Consider the following 18632-nt stretch of genomic DNA (forward strand, 5'->3'; position numbering starts at 1 on the left):
GAGAAACTGATCAACACATTAACATCACACACTGCACTTTCTGATGAGGGAGAATGAATGAGAGAAATCTGAGGGCAGTAAGGGGATAGTGGAAAAAGCCACCAAACCAGAATCAACTATGTTTTTCGGGGCTAAATGGAAAGTACTAGACAAAAGATTACCCTCTGAACCTCAGAGCACAACTCAGACGTGAGAGAGTACAGAGATGGATGTTAGGAATGTTATGATCCATAGCATATCAGCAAAGCTTTATACAGTGTGCAGTACCATAGAATAGTAGGTAAAACTCTGTACATTGTGTTCTGTAGTATAGTAACTGTTAATCTCTATTTATGACTGAAAATCATTCCAGCTTTAGATAATATCTGGCAATGAGTACAATGGGAAAGATGCTATGAATGCAGTCTAAGATTATCTAAGTTAAATTGATGGAAGGCTGAGATAATGTGTACTTTTCCTCTCTGTATTGCCTGTGCACGTACTGATTTTAAACAGTAGGTCCCCAGAGCTGTTGATCTGAAACTCGCAGTTATTTCAAGAGTGTTCTTTTTTGAAGCATCTAAAATGTACTATATCCAAGTCTTCCAACTATTTCTGTATAATGCATGTGTCTGGTCATAGAAGGATAACACGCTCTACATAAATCTTTGTCTTTTCGGTGCATTCACTTGCTTTTTTCATTAGTATGTGGGGGAGGATAAATCTTAAGAATTAAAATAAATCACACTATCAGAATTCAAGAAGAAAATAAATGCACAGAGTGCACAAAGAATGTACACGTGCAAATGTTATTAATCTGTTCTGTAAAACTATTGGAAATGTTGCTGATATGGCTATTGATCTAATACAACTACAAAGTTAGATGAGGTGAAAATTAAAATAACTTTTATGTTATTTTTAAAAGAGTTCACCTCAGTCCCAGAAAACAGCGTTCACAGCTATGGCCCAAATCTGCAGTTCTTGCTCAGCCAGGCTTTCCATTGAGTCCCAAGTGAGTGAGGATTGAATACGGATGGCAGGATTTGGCCCAGATGTTGACATGTAATTCTCTGTATAGCGCAATTTTACAAAACAATGCTGGACAGGGGTGCTGGAACAATTTTTATAATGGGGATGCTGAAAGCCATTGAATCAAACTGTGAATCCTATATGTAATGGAAACCACTTCAAGCCAAGGCTATGATGCTGGAAAATCAAGCTGGAGTGCTCAACACTCAGTAGTTGAGACTATGTACACATGTGGACAGGATCCCTACACGCAGTAAATTAACTAAACAGACACTGCTTGTCACTATTTCAAATGAAACTGAAGCTATGGACTGTTCGCTATAGCCTCTGTCCACCCTAGATTTTTATAAATCACCAGGATACCTACTTGCTGAAGTTTTCACCGGTGGTGTGACCAATCTTAAAGTCTCATTGCAGGCAAAACTCCCATTGACTTCAGTGAGTTTGGGGCTTAAAGAGAGAGAGTACAGAATTCTCTCTCTCTCTCATGCGCATGCGCGCAAACACACACACACACACTCTGCCAGCACAGTGACTCCATAGCCACTACTGTAGTTCATGGGCTGTGACAGAAGACATTATTTGCTTTGTTCCCACTCCCCATTGCTTTTTTTGCCTGTGTTTTTAGCCATATAGTTTATCGGCCTACTAGTCCCACCTGTGGCCTCACGGCACTGCCTTGGAGAGAGGAACTCAGTGCTGATTCATAAATTGCAAGGGGTAAAGATTCCCATGTATGGCTTCTCCAGAGTCAGATGCCCCTCACTCCCCTTTCTTGAAGCTCTGCTAGCAAGTTCAGTCCTTTTATGCCTGTCAGGTGTCAGGCTCTTCCCCTAAAGGTCAGGTTTTCAAAAACTCCTTGCACCAACAAACTACATGCAAGCACAGTTGGGCATGAAAACTGAGAATGTGTGAACATACCAGGATGTGCAAAGACAAGGTATGTGTGTGTTTGTGAATGAGCATCCAGGTATTCTGGCATTGTTCAGTTAGCAGGTTTTGGCATTGCTCTCACACACGAACAATTTTCAACTGCCTTTTCATATTGAGTTATTGCATAATTTATTGCATCTAAATGAAGCTGGGATTTTTGTAATGTTCATGCACTAAAATAGTAACACTTGTATTTTGTTGACAGAAAGGGCTTCAAAATACTGTGATGAAACAGGAAATTGGTTCCGACATCCAGAGAGCAATCGGACTTGGTCCAACTATACACTGTGTAACTCCTTCACCTCTGAGAAATTGAAGGTAGGCTCTGATTAGCATTTCAATATTTTCTGAGACTGATATTGAGCTGGGCCAACAGCATATTATCTGTGATAAATTTATATGATCTAAAGTTTAGCCAGAATATCGCAGATTAGCTGGAGTCTTGACAATGTAAGAGATGATCCAATTACTTGGGTTTTTTGTGTACTGCCACTAAGGTATATGTTCTTATCAAATATTTTAAATTATATATTGGCATGTGAATTCTGTGGGGAAAGGAGGTTGCTTCAGAATAAAAGCTTCTTAGATAATTATTATATTTCAGTGGACTATAGCAATCTTAGGCCCTTATCCTGGAAACCCTTGAATTTAATGTGGCTATTCACATGAGCACACTCATTTGTGTCAGTCTTTGCTGAAAGAGCAAACCCCCTGCAAGCCATGAATCAATGTGTTACTGTTGATCTCTCCAAGAGATCATAGAGACACAGTAGATCCAGTGTGCTTTTATGGTATATTGTGCCATGCCGGTTAGGACTTGTTTCTGAGAGGTGCTGACCAATTAATTTCATTAGGAGTTGTGTGTGCTCCACAACAGTTAATTACTTATACTGTAAAACAGACTAGATGTAATTTTTCTGGAAACATTTAGACCTTGATCTTGTAAAGACGTGCACATGTCTGTTTATGCACGGTGAGTAGCTCCATTGAAGTCAGTGGGGCTACTCAGAATATGCAACGGTAAGCACATGCATAAATCTGCAGGGTGGGAGCACTATTTTGGATCATATACCCACTGTGAATTTGCCAAAAGAAATGGTAATCAAAATGAATACAGAATATGGGAAAAGCGAATACAGAAAATGGTAAAATGATAAATTAAAGAAACCCCTTAATTGTATTTTATTTGTATAAAACATTCAACCCAGAATTTTGTGGTCTCTAGCAAGTCTATAGGTTGAAATGAATTATCAATGTCCATCAGTACATCAATGAGTTTTGAAATGTTTTTGGTACTCTGACACTTTTTTTACTTCAAATATATTCATTTATGGTAGGTAAATATGTATTATACGGACCTACTTCAACGGCTCATTCTATCCTGTCCATCAATGTGATCATCTGGTGATTTTTTTCTCATTAAAAAAGCAGTTGGAAAACTAAATAACACAAAGGATTTCTAGTATGGTATAAAACATTTCACCTACAGGGTACAAAACTAGTTCTAGTTTACCTATGATGATAGAAACTAAACATTTTTACTATCTGAGTACAGTTTATTACCTATCTAAAATGAGTTGGTCATATCTCTTTATTTTATACTAGACAGATATCAACATTATAGGATCTACTGTCTCCATAACTGACATAGTTAGCCAGATATGGAAAATATCCCATGAAACAGTGACATAACTAAGCCAAGAAAAAGATTAGAGCTGATCAAACATAAGAACTTAGGAATGGCCATACTAAGTACGACCAAAAGTCCATCTAGCCCAGTATCCTATCTTCTGACAGTGTCCAATGGCTGGTGTACCAGAGGGAATGAAGAGAACAGGTAATCATTAAGTGTTCAATTCCCTGGTGCCCATTCCCAGCTTCTGGCAAACAAAGGCTAGGGACACAATCCCTGCCCATCCTGGCTAATAGCCATTGATGGACCTATTCTCCATGAATTTATCTAGTTCTTTTTTTGAACCCTGTTATAATCTTGTTATAAGCCTTCAAATATTTACTCTATACATTTCACATTTGTCCCCCATTTGATAATATTTTTAAATGATTTACCCATCCTTAGAGCTGAGCTAATAACTGGATGAAGAATTTGTGATCAGTTAATATAACTAATTTTGTAATAATAATTTTAAATGACTTTTATTTTTACTTATTTGCTCAATGCTAGTGAAGGTACAGTTTAATGTTTCATTTGAAGTTACTGTGACAAGCAACTCCAGCTGTTGATTGTATTTATCGTGGGCTAAATCTTAGCATGACTTTAAAAAAAATGTGAGGAAAAGCTTTATAAAATATAAATTTAGAGGTGCTTATCAAAATCAACACGTTTCTGAAATCTGAGTGGAGCTACAGAAAACTTTGATTACAGTAAATTTATGACTCCTTGGAATTTGAGAAGGAAAAGAGCCAGACCCTCATTTGTTTTTGTTTTCTAAACAGCTACCTAAATGTCTGGTTATACTTAGTAACAGACCATTCTACAGTGTATTGGAAAGATCTATTGGACTGATCTGAGATGATTTTTCTTTACCATAAAGAACCATTGGTGTAAAATGTGTTAACCTATGTGTGACACAGACAATTATAGTAACAACTATTATAGTAATAGTAACAACTTGAGGTCCCAAAGGCATTGAATAAAAGGACTGTGAAAACATCATTTTTCTAGATATTGGCACAATACCGACAGGCAAAAATGTAGTTCTGTTATCTATTAAGCATGCCTTCCAAAAGAAGAATTTTGAACATAATTCAGCCAAAGTGCAGATAAAATACAAAGGAAACTTTTGCATATGTTAGGTTCTTTCTGTATTTTCCATTTTATTTTTCTGCAGCAGGATCCCATCTCTATAGTTATGCCAAGTTGACCACTTACCTTTAATCCATGTATTCCTAAACCAAGAGTGTGCTTAATTTATAAACTTCTATCCAGTATATACTGATAATCTCATTAGTATTGGAGTAAGAGGTGTTATTTTCTAAGATTACCTTTAACAAAGTGTTCCTTCCAGTTAAGAAATGTTGAAAAAAGTGACCATCACAAATATTTCATTTAGTAGCATTCCATACTGAAGACAAAAAGCTATATACAAAGCTTTATAAATCCTAAATGGGAGATAAGATAGAACAAGGTGGAGTTTTTAGGAATACAAAGTTACTAGAACAGTTCAACATATGTCCTGATTTAATAGGAGATACCAAATATTTTATATTTGTAGGATATAGCAGTTCATTAGTCTACATAGCAGAGGCTGTTACAGTTGTGCAGAGACATGTGATGTATTATTTGACAGTCCAATGCATTCAGATTTGCCTTCGTTTTATTTGTAGAAATCTGCAATGAACAAACACACAGTATGCTTTTATGGTGTTATCACAAATGTTATTGCTGACTTTGAGGTAATCTGTTTAAAAATGCCTTCATAGCCCTAAAATGAATGTTTGACAGTTTGAACAGGTTTCAGTCTTTCAGGATAAACACACACAAACATACTTGGTACTTTCATTTGTATGTTAATACCCATAGTTCTTTTCCATTTTATAGTGGGTTCATAGCGATCTTGATGTACAAGAGTAACAACAAATCAAAAAGTTTAGGGATGGCTTCTGTGTAAACTAAGTTCTGGCTATGAAGATGTGCTAGCTAGGACATGCATAAAAGCAACAACATAACTTCAGCAAACAGTCAAGGAACGACAAGGAACATACATGAAAAAATAGTATTCTAATCAGATAGTCAAGAAAGTTGTCTTGTCCTCACTACATCCTACCCTCTTCTGTCTGGAGTTTCTATCATCACCAGAGCTGCTAGCCTAGCATTTCCACTCATATTGTGGCTGATCACTGTGTAGGAACATAAAGAGGTGGAAGTAGTGCACCCTCACTACTGTGTATGCAGAAACAGTCAACTCCAGGTTATACATTCAAATGGGCTGATTCTTATATACACTGTGGCCACTATACAATCCTCTGGTAGGTACCAATAATCTGGCCAATTATATTTACACCCACTTTGTGTCCACTAAGATGTCCAGAACTGTGTAAAGTGACTCCAGTGTAAACAAACAAACAAGACTCCCAGTCCTGCTCCCATTTAAGCCAGTGGCAGCAGGACTTGACACCATAACTGTAAAATGGCAAGAGCATTGAGTAGTTTAAAAAAAAACCCTGCACCATAAAGAACTAATTTTTCTGCTTTTTTTTTTAAATGAAACTGCAAATTTTGTGTTCATAACTCCCATAAATTTAGAATCACATGCAGCACGACTAAAGAAAGCTGGGTAATTAGAAGCTAGCTAGATGCTAACTGAAGATGAGTGATCTCAAAGTGTTGTTGAAACACCCCTTCTCCCTCAATTCTTCCCACATTGCCAGAAACACAGGAGGAAAAGGGAGGGCAGTGGGGCAGTGATGAATAGGAAAACAATGCCTGAAATGCTGGTATGGTACTTAAGCATTTTGTGGAGGAGGACATTCCTTTAAAAAGAGTTCATTTAATTATTTAAGACAAAAAAGGGAAACTTCTTGTGTGGAACAAAAGAAGAACTAATGAAGCATCTCCAGACAGAAAGGAAGCCTAGCAGACCAGCTAATAAATGATTTTTCAGAGTACGCTACTAAAATATCAATCCTTTCATTAAAGAAGGTAATAGTGGAGCCTTCCCAGCTGCCAGTTTCCAGAAATCATTCTATAGCTCAAGGACAATCAAGGGCTTGGCCAAGAACAAATATGACATTTGAATAATGCAGCATTCTATAGCCAGTGCTGTTGCATGTGATTTTGTTTCACTAGTAAATTGACAGCAAATGAAACATGAATAAGCCTATTTTATATTTTGGTGATATTGACCAGGTGTCTGTTTCTCCTGCCACTTATAATAGCTTTTGATTGGTGTAACGCCTATTGGCCAGGCAGTTTCACTGGATTTACATCAGCCTGAGAGCAGAATTTGTCCCATGGACTTACTTCTTCATATTGGTGTAAGTGAGAGGAGACTCAGACTTGGGAAGTTTAATTAACACAAATTGTTTTTCCAAAGTATTTTTTGAAGAATGTGCCATGTGTTTTGAGTGGCGTTTGCAATATGGATCTGATTTTTTGTTCTAATAAATCTAATTGTTTTCCCTTAAAGTTAATTGGAATTTTGCCATTGCCTTTAGGGGGAAGAAGCAGACCCTGCTTGTGAAAAAAAACACTTAATCTCATCTCTTTGGTCATGCCTTTTAATGTATTGTGAATGTTTCAGGAGTATCTTCAAATAAGCTTCTAAATCAAAATAAATCAAAATTGTTTGGCTGGTTTTGCAAATTCTTGTGCACGATAAGAATTAAATTGCTCCTTGCTAGTTTTTCATGTTTTTTTTTTTATTCCAGATGGCATTCATTCTTTATTATATGGCTATAGTAGGCCATGCTTTGTCTATAACTTCACTGTTGATTTCCCTGGGGATTTTCTTCTATTTCAAGTAAGTGTTTTTTTCAGCTTCTGCTTTTTTTCTTCTCTGACATATTACCAAATGCTAGGAGTGTTTGTGAGAATACAGGTTTCAGAGTAGCAGCCGTGTTAGTCTGTATTCGCCAAAAGAAAAGGAAGACTTGTGGCACCTTAGAGACTTAACAAATTTATTGAGCATAAGCTTTCGTGAGCTACAGCTCACTTCATCGGATGCATTCGGTGGAAAATACAGTGGGGAGATTTATATACACACACAGAGAACATGAAACAATGGGTATTACCATACACACTATAACCAGAGAGATCACTTAAGGTGAGCTATTACCAGCAGGAGAGCGGGTGGGGGGGACCTTTTGTAGTGATAATCAAGGTGGGCCATTTCCAGCAGTTGACAAAAATGTTTGAGGAACAGTGGGGGAAGAAATAAACATGGGGAAATAGTTTTACTTTGTGTAATGACCCATCCATTCCCAGTCTATTCAAGCCTAAGTTAATTGTATCCAGTTTGCAAATTAATTCCAATTCAGCAGTCTCTCGTTGGAGTCTTTTTTTGAAGTTTTTTTGTTGAAGTATTGCAACTTTTAGGTCTGTAATCGAGTGACCAAAGAGAATGAAGTGTTCTCCAACTGGTTTTTGAATGTTATAATTCTTGACGTCTGATTTGTGTCCATTTATTCTTTTACGTAGAGACTGTCCGGTTTGACCAATGTACATTGCAGAGGGGCATTGCTGGCACATGATGGCATATATCACATTGTAGATGTGCATGTAAACGAGCCTCTGATGGTGTGGCTGATGTGATTAGGCCCTATGATGGTGTCCCCTGAATAGATATGTGGACACAGTTGGCAACAGGCTTTGTTGCAAGGATAGGTTCCTGAGTTAGTGGTTCTGTTGTGTGGTGTATGATTGCTGGTGAGTATTTGCTTCAGGTTGGGGGCTGTCTGTAAGCAAGGACTGGCCTGTCTCCCAAGATCTGTGAGAGTGATGAGTCGTCCTTCAGGATATGTTGTAGATCCTTGATGATGCGTTGGAGAGGTTTTAGTTGGGGGCCGAAGGTGATGGCTAGTGGCGTTCTGTTATTTTCTTTGTTGGGCCTGTCCTGTAGTAGGTGACTTCTGGGGACTCTTCTGGCTCTGTCAATCTGTTTCTTCACTTCAGCAGGTGGGTATTGTAGTTGTAAGAACGCTTGATAGAGATCTTGTAGGTGTTTGTCTCTGTCTGAGCGGTTGGAGCAAATGCGGTTGTATCGTAGAGCTTGGCTGTAGACAATGGATCGTGTGGTGTGGTCTGGATGAAAGCTGGAGGCATGTAGGTAGGAATAGCGGTCAGTAGGTTTCCGGTATAGAGTGGTGTTTATGTGACCATCGCTTATTAGCACCGTAGTGTCCAGGAAGTGGATCTCTTGTATGGACTGGTCCAGGCTGAGGTTGATGGTGAGATGGAAATTTCTTGAAATCATGGTGGAATTCCTCCAGGGCATTGTTCCTGATAATACAGGAAGAAATTTATATGCCCAGTTCTTATGCCAAGTAATCTTAAAGTACCTGATCGCAGGAGGATCTCTCCAATGTAGAGGGATCTTTCAGTAGTGTATATAGCCTGGATCATATATCACTACCCTCTCTATGGTTGGCATCCGAGGTGTGGCCAGTGGAATGGTAGGGTGACTGGGGATTCATTAGGCCTCACTGATTCACCAGTTGCCTATTGACTCTTTGAGTATGCTGGTAGCTATTATAATACCAAAGGATCCTACTGGGTTATAATTTGGGGTCCACCATTCTCTGACCTCAGTTGTATAATACTCCTCATCAATTGCTGATCTGGGCCATGGACCAGAAACCCAGTGAACCTGAAACAAATTGCATAGGGTGTAATCATCCTCAGAATCCTACTGGAGGTTATAAAGTGAGATCTTGTTGAAGGAGTTTGAAAAGGTCTTGATGTTCATAAAAATATTTGCAGGATCTGTATAGCAGCTTAATTAGGACAATAATATTGTATACTTCACAGTATAAGTCTGCATATAGCTTTTTATGAAGTATCTCTGTCGAAGTAGCAGAGGTACCTCCCTGGGTTCAATTCTGCTTCAGATATATATTCACAATTTCCATTAACTTCAGTGAGAGTAGTATAGGGGTATTGGAGGACAGAATAGAGCCTGCTGTTTTCAGTAAAGAGAAATGGTAGTCACTAGGGCTGTCAAGTGATTAAAAAAATTAATCGTGATTAATCACACGATTAAAAAAAATCCATCATGATTAATCAAGCAATTAATCGCACTATTAAACAATAATAGAATACCATTTATTTAAATATTTTGGATGTTTTCTACATTTTCAAATATATTGATTTCAATTACAATACAGAATACATTGTGTACAGTGCTCACTTTATATTTTATTTATTTCAAGTATTTGCACTGTAAAAAAACTAAAGAAATAATATTTTTCAATTCACCTAATATAGTGCAATCTCTTTATCATGAAAGTGGAACTTACAAATGTAAAATTATGTAAAAAAAACTGCATTCAAAAATAAAACAATGTAAAATTTTAGAGTCTGCAAGTCCACTCAGTCCTGCTTCTTGTTCAGTCAATCGCTCAGACAAATAAGTTTTTCATTTTCAAGAGATAATGCTGCCCTCTTCTTGTTTACAATGTCACCTGAAAGTGAGAACAGGCATTCTCATGGCACTGTTGTAGCCGGCGTCGTAAGATATTTAAGTGCCAGATGTGCTAAAGGATTCATATGTCCGTTCATGCTTCAACCACCATTGCAGGGGACATGCACCCATGCTGATGACGGATTCTGCTTGATAACAATCCAAAGCAGTGCAGACCGACGCATGTTCTTTTTCATCATCTGAGTCAGATGCCACCAGCAGAAGGTTGATTTTATTTTTGGTGGTTTGGGTTCTGTAGTTTCCACATCGGAGTGTTGTTGCTCCTTTAAGACTTCTGAAAGCATGCTCCACAGCGCCTCCCTCTCAGATTTTGGAAGGCACTTCAGATTCTTAAACCTTGGGTCAAGTGCTGTAGCTTTCTTTAGAAATCTCACATTGGTATCTTGTTTGCATTTTGTCAAATCTGCAGTGAAAGTGTTCCTAAAATAAACAGCATGTGTTGGGTCATCATCTGAGACTGCTATAACGTGAAATATATGGCAGAATGTGGGTAAAACAGAACAGGGGACATACAATTCTCCCCCAAGGAATTCAGTCACAAATTTAATTAACACATTATTTTTTTTAATGAGCGTCATGAGCATGGAAGCATGTCCTCTGGAATGGTGGCCAAAGCATGAAGGGACATATGAATCTTTAGCAAATCTGGCATGTAAATACCTTGCAATGCCGCTACAAAAGTGCCATGCAAAGCCTGTTCTCACTTTCTGGTGACATTGTAAAATAAGAAGAGGACAGCATTATCTCCTGTAAATGTAAGCAAACTTGTTTGTCTTAATGATTGGCTGAACAAGAAGTAGGACTGAGTGGACTTGTAGGCTCTGAAGTTTTACATTGTTTTGTTTTTGAGTGCAGTTATGTAACAAAAAAAATCAATATTTCTAAGTTGCACTTTCAGGACAAAGAGATTGGACTACAGCACTTGTATGAGGTGAATTGAAAAATACTATTTCTTTTGTTTATCATTTTTACAGTGCAAATATTTGTAATCAAAAATAATATTCATTTTGATTTCAATTATAACACAGAATACAATATATATGAAAAGGTAGAAAAACATCCAAAATATTTAAGAAATTTAATTGGTATTCTATTGTTTAACAGTGTGATTTAAAACTGATTAATCGCGATTCATTTTTTTGAGTTAATTGTGTCAGCTAACTGCAATTAATTGACAGCCCTAGTCGTCACCCTAACTAAAAAACAGTATTTTTAACAGTTTAAGTCCCCAATTTGTTCTTACTAACTTTTCATTGTATTTAGAGTATCATAGATACCAATGTATGGTAACTCTTGGTCAGTGATGACTTCTTAATGGCAGCTGTTGTGCTTGTGTGTGTGAGAGAGAGGGAAAAAGAGAGAGCACGCACACATGTGAATGCAAATTACAAGGAAAATGTTCAAACATAAAGATGAATCATTGGGGAAGATCCTCATCTGGGGTAAATCTGCACTGATGTCACTGAAGCTATGCTGATTTACACCAGACGTGTTGTTGTTAAGCAACATTAGTACAGTACTTGCTTTCATCATTCTATAATAAACTAAACCTGCAGCACTGACAAAACAGAAGGAATGACACAGACAAGTTTTAAAAAAACTTCTGGGGTTAGGGACCAGGTCCACAGCTGATACTATACCAGTCAACACCAGGTGAGTCTCTATTCAAGCCTAAGTTAATTGTATCCAGTTTGCAAATTAATTCCAATTCAGCAGTCTGTTGGAGTCTGTTTTTGAAGTTTTTTTGTTGAAGGATAGCCATTCTCAGGTCTGTAATCGAGTGACCGGAGAGACTGAAGTGTTCTCGGGTTTTCTCCTCCCCCCCCCACTCCTTCCTGCTGGTAATAGCTCATTTTAAGTTTCAGATAGCAGCAGTGTTAGTCTGTATTCGCAAAAAGAAAAGGAGTACTTGTGGCACCTTAGAGACTAACAAATTTATTTGAGCATAAGCTTTCATGAGCTTTGAATAGAGACTGAGAGTGGATGGGTCATTACACAAAGTAAAACTATTTCCCCCATGTTATTTCTCCCCCCCCCCTCACTGTTCCTCAGACGTTCTTGTTAACTGCTGGAAATGGCCCACCTTGATTATCACCATAAAAGGTTTTCCTCCTTTCCCCACCCCCTTCCCCGCCTCCTGCTGGTAATAGCTCATCTTAAGTGATCACTCTTCTTACAGTGTGTATAATAAACCCATTGTTTCATGATCTCTGTGTGTGTATATAAATCTCCCCACTGTATTTTCCACCAAATGCATCCGATGAAGTGAGCTGTAGCTCACGAAAGCTTATGCTCAAATAAATTTGTTAGTCTCTAAGGTGCCACAAGTACTCCTTTTCTTTTTGCGAATACAGACTAACACAGCTGCTACTCTGAAACATATGTATAGAAGACTTCAAGAGTATGGAAAACAGGAAATATGACAAACATCTTTTTCTCTAAAAAGGTTCTTATACAGTACATAAGAGAGTAATTGCACAATAATGACAATCAGTAGTAATTAAAAATCTGCCCACTTTTTATTATAAACCCATATTTATTTCGAGAAGATAATTTAGTCTTAAAAATTCACGTCAGGCTAAAACAAACCATCCATTAGTTATGCTGGTGCACAAACCAGGATGATTTGGTGTGACAAGGTGCCATATCATTTTCAGTATTTTTAGTACTGGGAAGTGATTGAAAGCCAATTTGGAAGCAGTCAAGGAAGTTCTGTTGGGAGAGTAGGTCAAAAAGAAAAAATCTTTCTCTCCAAATCTGTAAAACAAAATCAGGTTGAAGATGAGATGGTAGTTTAATCAGTGAAGAGACAGGAGTGGAGGAGGGATAGAAAGATAGAGTAGTTTTGTTTATGAGAGAGAGACCGACCCACTGGGCATGGACTATTTAATGATTGATGGCAGTGATTTGAAATACATTGGTAGCAAGGCAATAGTTCTACACAGCTAAAGATCTAATCTTAGATGTGTGTCCCTTACCTTTGTTTACGGCTTCTAGACAGCTTGATGAAGGGTAGGTACGTTAGAAGGATAGAAGTTAGAGGTGTACAAGGGAGAAAACTGTTTCTTTTAGATAAAATTGTGCTCAATTTAAAATGTGTTAATTTTGTTTGTATTTCTTTAATCCAAATTTCACCTGCATATATATTGGCAATATCCAAAGCATATGGGTCAGCTCCTCAGCTAGTATAAATCAACTTATCTTCTTTGAGATCTTTGGAGCTATGCCCCTAGCTGAGAATATGGCCCTGAGTCTAATAGACATACTAATAGAATTATAAATAGTATTTGTGTGTGTGTAGGGGCTTTGTGCTGGGAGAACAGCTGAGCCTTGCTTAGGGGGTGGGGCTTCTGACTAGGGGTCCTATAAAGGTAGCCAGCCAGTCGTGAAGCGGCACAGACAGCTGCAGCGGCACAGGAGCTAGCAAACAGAGCTCTAAACAGGGGAGTTTGAGTGGGAGTTTGTATTGTGGTGCTTGTTTGGGGTTTGCTTTTGATGGGGGGGTGGTCTTTTTGGTGTGGCTTGTGTTGCCCAGATTAACAGGATTTAGGTGGGAAGGAGATGACAGATACAGAGGCAGCTGTGGGAGTGACTCCTGTAGTGGAAGACACATTGAGGATGACTGGATGTGGAAGCTGTGATATGTACATGATCCTGGAGGGGGGAACCGGTAAGAGTTTTTTCTGCATGAAATGATCTGATAGAGTCTGATAGAGCTGATGGAGGAAAAGATCCGAGGTTTGGAGATGCAGGTGGAAAGTCTCGTTGAGTTTAGGAAGGGGTTTGAGCAGATGATGGAGCAAAGATATGAGGTATCTGAAGGGAAAAGCTCAGACTCACGGATGGAAGTAGGACTGGGGAACTCTGAGGGGAGACTGGGTGAGGAAAGTAGTCAGTGGAAACATGTTACTAAAAGAACCAGGCAGAGGAAAAGACGGGCTAGTGAAGGAGAAATAGAGCTTAGGAATAGGTTTGCAGAGTTGGAAAATGAAGAAGGGGCTCAGCAGGTACTTGTTGAAGGTGGAAGGGTAAGGAAGAAGAGAAGAGAGGCTAGTCCTATAAGAAAAGCGGAAGAGTCAAGGGAGACTACACCAAATATGAGCCCCAGGAGGATACAGGAGGGGTTGAAGAAGATTATAAGGGAAAATAGGAATGGAAAGAACTTGCAGCCAGAGGGAACAGGGGAGAGACTGGAGAATAGCACCGTCACCAGGAAAAGGCAGGTCTATGTGATCGGGGACTCTTTATTGAGAAGAATAGACAGGCCTGTAACTAGAGCTAATCCAGAGAATAGAAGGGTGTGCTGTCTTCCGGGTGCTAAGATACGGGATGTAGACCTCAGGTTGAAAAGGATCCTAAAGGGAACAGGAAAGAATCTCCTAATTATCCTTCATGTGGGAACAAATGATACGGCTAGATTCTCGCTGGAAAGTATTAAGGGAGACTATGCTAGGCTGGGGAAGACGCTTAAGGAAATTGAGGCTCAGGTGATCTTTAGTGGGATCCTTCCTGTTCCTAGAGAAGGGCAACAAAGGTGTGACAAGATTATGACTGTCATCAGATGGCTTAGGCAGTGGTGCTATAAGGAGGGCTTTGGGATGTATGGCCACTGGGAGGCATTCACGGACAGAGGACAGTTCTCTCGGGATGGACTTCATCTGAGTAGGGAAGGAAATAGACTTCTAGGATCGAGACTGGCACAACTGATAAAGAGAGCTTTAAACTAGGAATTAGGGGGAGATGGATGGGAGATGTCCAGGAAATCTCCACGCCAGATTTTAGCATTGAGAGGGAAGAAGACGAAGTAAGAAAGGATACAGCCGTGGGTAGGAGAATGTATATAAGGAACGAGGGCGGTGTGGATGCTAGTCTAATAGGTTATACTGGCTGTAGAATGACTGTGCCTAATAGGGTACAAAATGTGAGCGAGGCCAAACAGCAAAAATGAAGATGTTTGTACACCAATGCGAGGAGCCTAGGTAACAAAATGGAGGAACTAGAGCTACTGGTGCAGGAAGTGAAACCAGACATTATAGGGATAACAGAAACATGGTGGAATAGTAGTCATGACTGGACTACAGGTATTGAAGGGTATGTGCTGTTTAGGAAAGACAGAAACAAAGGTAAAGGTGGTGGAGTAGCATTGTATATCAATGATGAGGTAGAATGTAAAGAAATAAGAAGCGATGCAATGGATAAGACAGAGTCCATCTGGGCAAAAATTACATTGGGGAAGAAAACTAGTAAAGCCTCTCCTACGATAGTGCTTGGGGTGTGCTATAGACCTCCGGGATCTAATTTGGATATGGATAGAGCCCTTTTTAATGTCTTTAATAAAGTAAATACTAATGGAAACTGCATGATCATGGGAGACTTTAACTTCCCAGATATAGACTGGAGGACCAGTACTAGTAATAATAATAGGGCTCAGATTTTCCTAGATGCGATAGCTGATGGATTCCTTCATCAAGTAGTTGTTGAACCGACTAGAGGGGATGCAATTTTAGATTTAATTTTGGTGAGTAGCGAGGACCTCAAAGAAGAAATGGTTGTAGGGGACAATCTTGGTTCAAGTGATCATGAGCTAATTCAGTTCAAACTAAATGGAAGGATTAACAAAAATAAATCTGCAACTAGGGTTTTTGATTTCAAAAGGGCTGACTTTCAAAAATTAAGGAAATTAGTTAGGGAAGTGGATTGGACTGAAGAACTTGTGGGTCTAAAGGTAGAGGAGGCCTGGGATTACTTTAAATCAAAGCTGCAGAAGCTATCGGAAGCCTGTATCCCAAGAAAGGGGAAAAAATTCATAGGAAGGAGTTGTAGACCAAGCTGGATGAGCAAGCATCTTAGAGAGGTGATTAAGAAGAAGCAGAAAGCATACAGGGAGTGGAAGATGGGAGGGATCAGCAAGGAAAGCTACCTAATTGAGGTCAGAACATGTGGGGATAAAGTGAGACAGGCTAAAAGTCGAATAGAGTTGGACCTTGCAAAGGGAATTAAAACCAATAGTAAAAGGTTCTATAGCCATATAAATAAGAAGAAAACTAAGAAAGAAGAAGTGGGGCCGCTTAACACTGTGGATGGAGTGGAGGTTAAAGATAATCTAGGCATGGCCCAATATCTAAACAAATACTTTGCCTCAGTCTTTAATAAGGCTAAAGAGGATCTTAGGGATAATGGTAGCATGACAAATGGGAATGAGGATACAGAGGTAGATATTACCATATCTGAGGTAGAAGCAAAACTGAAACAGCTTAATGGGACTAAATCGGGGGGCCCAGATAATCTTCATCCAAGAATATTAAAGGAATTGGCACCTGAAATTGCAAGCCCATTAGCAAGAATTTTTAATGAATCTGTAAACTCAGGAGTAGTACCGAATGATTGGAGAATTGCTAATATAGTTCCTATTTTTAAGAAAGGAAAAAAAAGTGATCCGGGTAACTACAGGCCAGTTAGTTTGACATCTGTAGTATGCAAGGTCCTGGAAAAAATTTTGAAGGAGAAATTAGTTAAGGACATTGAAGTCAATGGTAAATGGGACAAAATGCAACATGGTTTTACAAAAGGTAGATTGTGCCAAACCAACCTAATCTCCTTTTTTGAAAAGGTAACAGATTTTTTAGATAAAGGAAATGCAGTTGATCTAATTTACCTAGATTTCAGTAAGGCATTTGATACCGTGCCACATGGGGAATTATTAGTTAAATTGGAGAAGATGGGGATCAATATGAACATCAAAAGGTGGATAAGGAATTGGTTAAAGGGGAGACTGCAACGGGTCCTACTGAAAGGCGAACTGTCAGGTTGGAGGGAGGTTACCAGTGGAGTTCCTCAGGGATCGGTTTTGGGACCAATCTTATTTAATCTTTTTATTACTGACCTTGGCACAAAAAGTGGGAGTGTGCTAATAAAGTTTGCAGATGATACAAAGCTGGGAGGTATTGCCAATTCGGAGAAGGATCGGGATATTATACAGGAGGATCTGGATGACCTTGTAAACTGGAGTAATAGTAATAGGATGAAATTTAATAGTGAGAAGTGTAAGGTTATGCATTTAGGGATTAATAACAAGAATTTTAGCTATAAGTTGGGGACGCATCAATTAAAAGTAACGGAAGAGGAGAAGGACCTTGGAGTATTGGTTGATCATAGGATGACTATGAGCTGCCAATGTGATATGGCTGTGAAAAAAGCTAATGCGGTTTTGGGATGCATCAGCAGAGGCATTTCCAGTAGGGATAAGGAGGTTTTAGTACCGTTATACAAGGCACTGGTGAGACCTCACCTAGAATACTGTGTGCAGTTCTGGTCTCCCATGTTTAAAAAGGATGAATTCAAACTGGAGCAGGTACAGAGAAGGGCTACTAGGATGATCTGAAGAATGGAAAACTTGTCTTATGAAAGGAGACTTAAGGAGCTTGGCTTGTTTAGCCTAACTAAAAGAAGGTTGAGGGGAGATATGATTGCTCTCTATAAATATATCAGAGGGATAAATACAGGAGAGGGAGAGGAATTATTTCAGCTCAGCACCAATGTGGACACAAGAACAAATGGGTATAAACTGGCCACCAGGAAGTTTAGACTTGAAATCAGACGAAGGTTTTTAACCATCAGAGGAGTGAAGTTTTGGAATAGCCTTCCAAGGGAAGCAGTGGGGGCAAAAGATCAATCTGGTTTTAAGATTCTACTTGATAAGTTTATGGAGGAGATGGTATGATGGGATAATGAGATTTTGGTAAGTCATTGATCTTTAAATATTCAGGGTAAATAGGCCAAATCCCCTGAGATGGGATATTAGATGGATGGGATCTGAGTTACCCAGGAAAAAATTTTCTGTAGTATCTGGCTGGTGAATCTTGCGCGTATGCTCAGGGTTTAGCTGATTGCCATATTTGGGGTCGGGAAGGAATTTTCCTCCAGGGCAGATTGGAGAGGCCCTGGAGGTTTTTCGCCTTCCTCTGTAGCATGGGGCATGGTTGACTTGAGGGAGGCTTCTCTGCTCCTTGAAGTCTTTAAACCATGATTTAAGGACTTCAATAGCTCAGACATGGGTGAGGTTTTTCATAGGAGTGGGTGGGTGAGATTCTGTGGCCTGCACTGTGCAGGAGGTCGGACTAGATGATCAGAATGGTCCCTTCTGACCTTAGTATCTATGAATCTATAAAGATATATAAGAAAAAAAACACTTTGTTTGAATTTGCAAATTCTTATCCAATTCCAACGTGACTAAACTTTGAATTTGTTTTACAAAATTCAGACAAAGGTATTAAAGGAGAGCTGAGAAGGAACATGGGTATGAAAACAGTATTTACTATGAGAAAAACTGCTCAGTATTTTGTGTAGTATTCACTTTACTGGCACTTTTGTGATAGGGCAAGATTCCTCTCTCTTATAGTTATGAACAGCGGCTCATATGAAGGCCAATAGGCATTTGTCTATTCTTTAACTTTCTAATGCAGCGTCACAAAATTCTACTCTCCCACTCATCCTGGGAGACCAGTTTTTTTAAGGTCCCAATTTGATTCTGTG

General features: G+C 39.0%; 1 protein-coding gene across 1 annotated transcript in view; it reads left to right on the plus strand.

The window, feature by feature from the left end:
* CALCR (calcitonin receptor) overlaps positions 1-18632 on the plus strand; it is a 269917-nt gene that overhangs the window by 171055 nt on the left and 80230 nt on the right. Inside the window, exons 5-6 of the mRNA XM_038392848.2 lie at positions 2147-2259; positions 7330-7421. Of these exons, the coding sequence (XP_038248776.1) occupies positions 2147-2259; positions 7330-7421 (205 nt within the window). The remainder of the gene's footprint in view (positions 1-2146; positions 2260-7329; positions 7422-18632) is intronic.

This window comes from Dermochelys coriacea, chromosome 2 (assembly GCF_009764565.3).
Source record: "Dermochelys coriacea isolate rDerCor1 chromosome 2, rDerCor1.pri.v4, whole genome shotgun sequence".
Classification (NCBI taxonomy): domain Eukaryota; kingdom Metazoa; phylum Chordata; order Testudines; family Dermochelyidae; genus Dermochelys; species Dermochelys coriacea.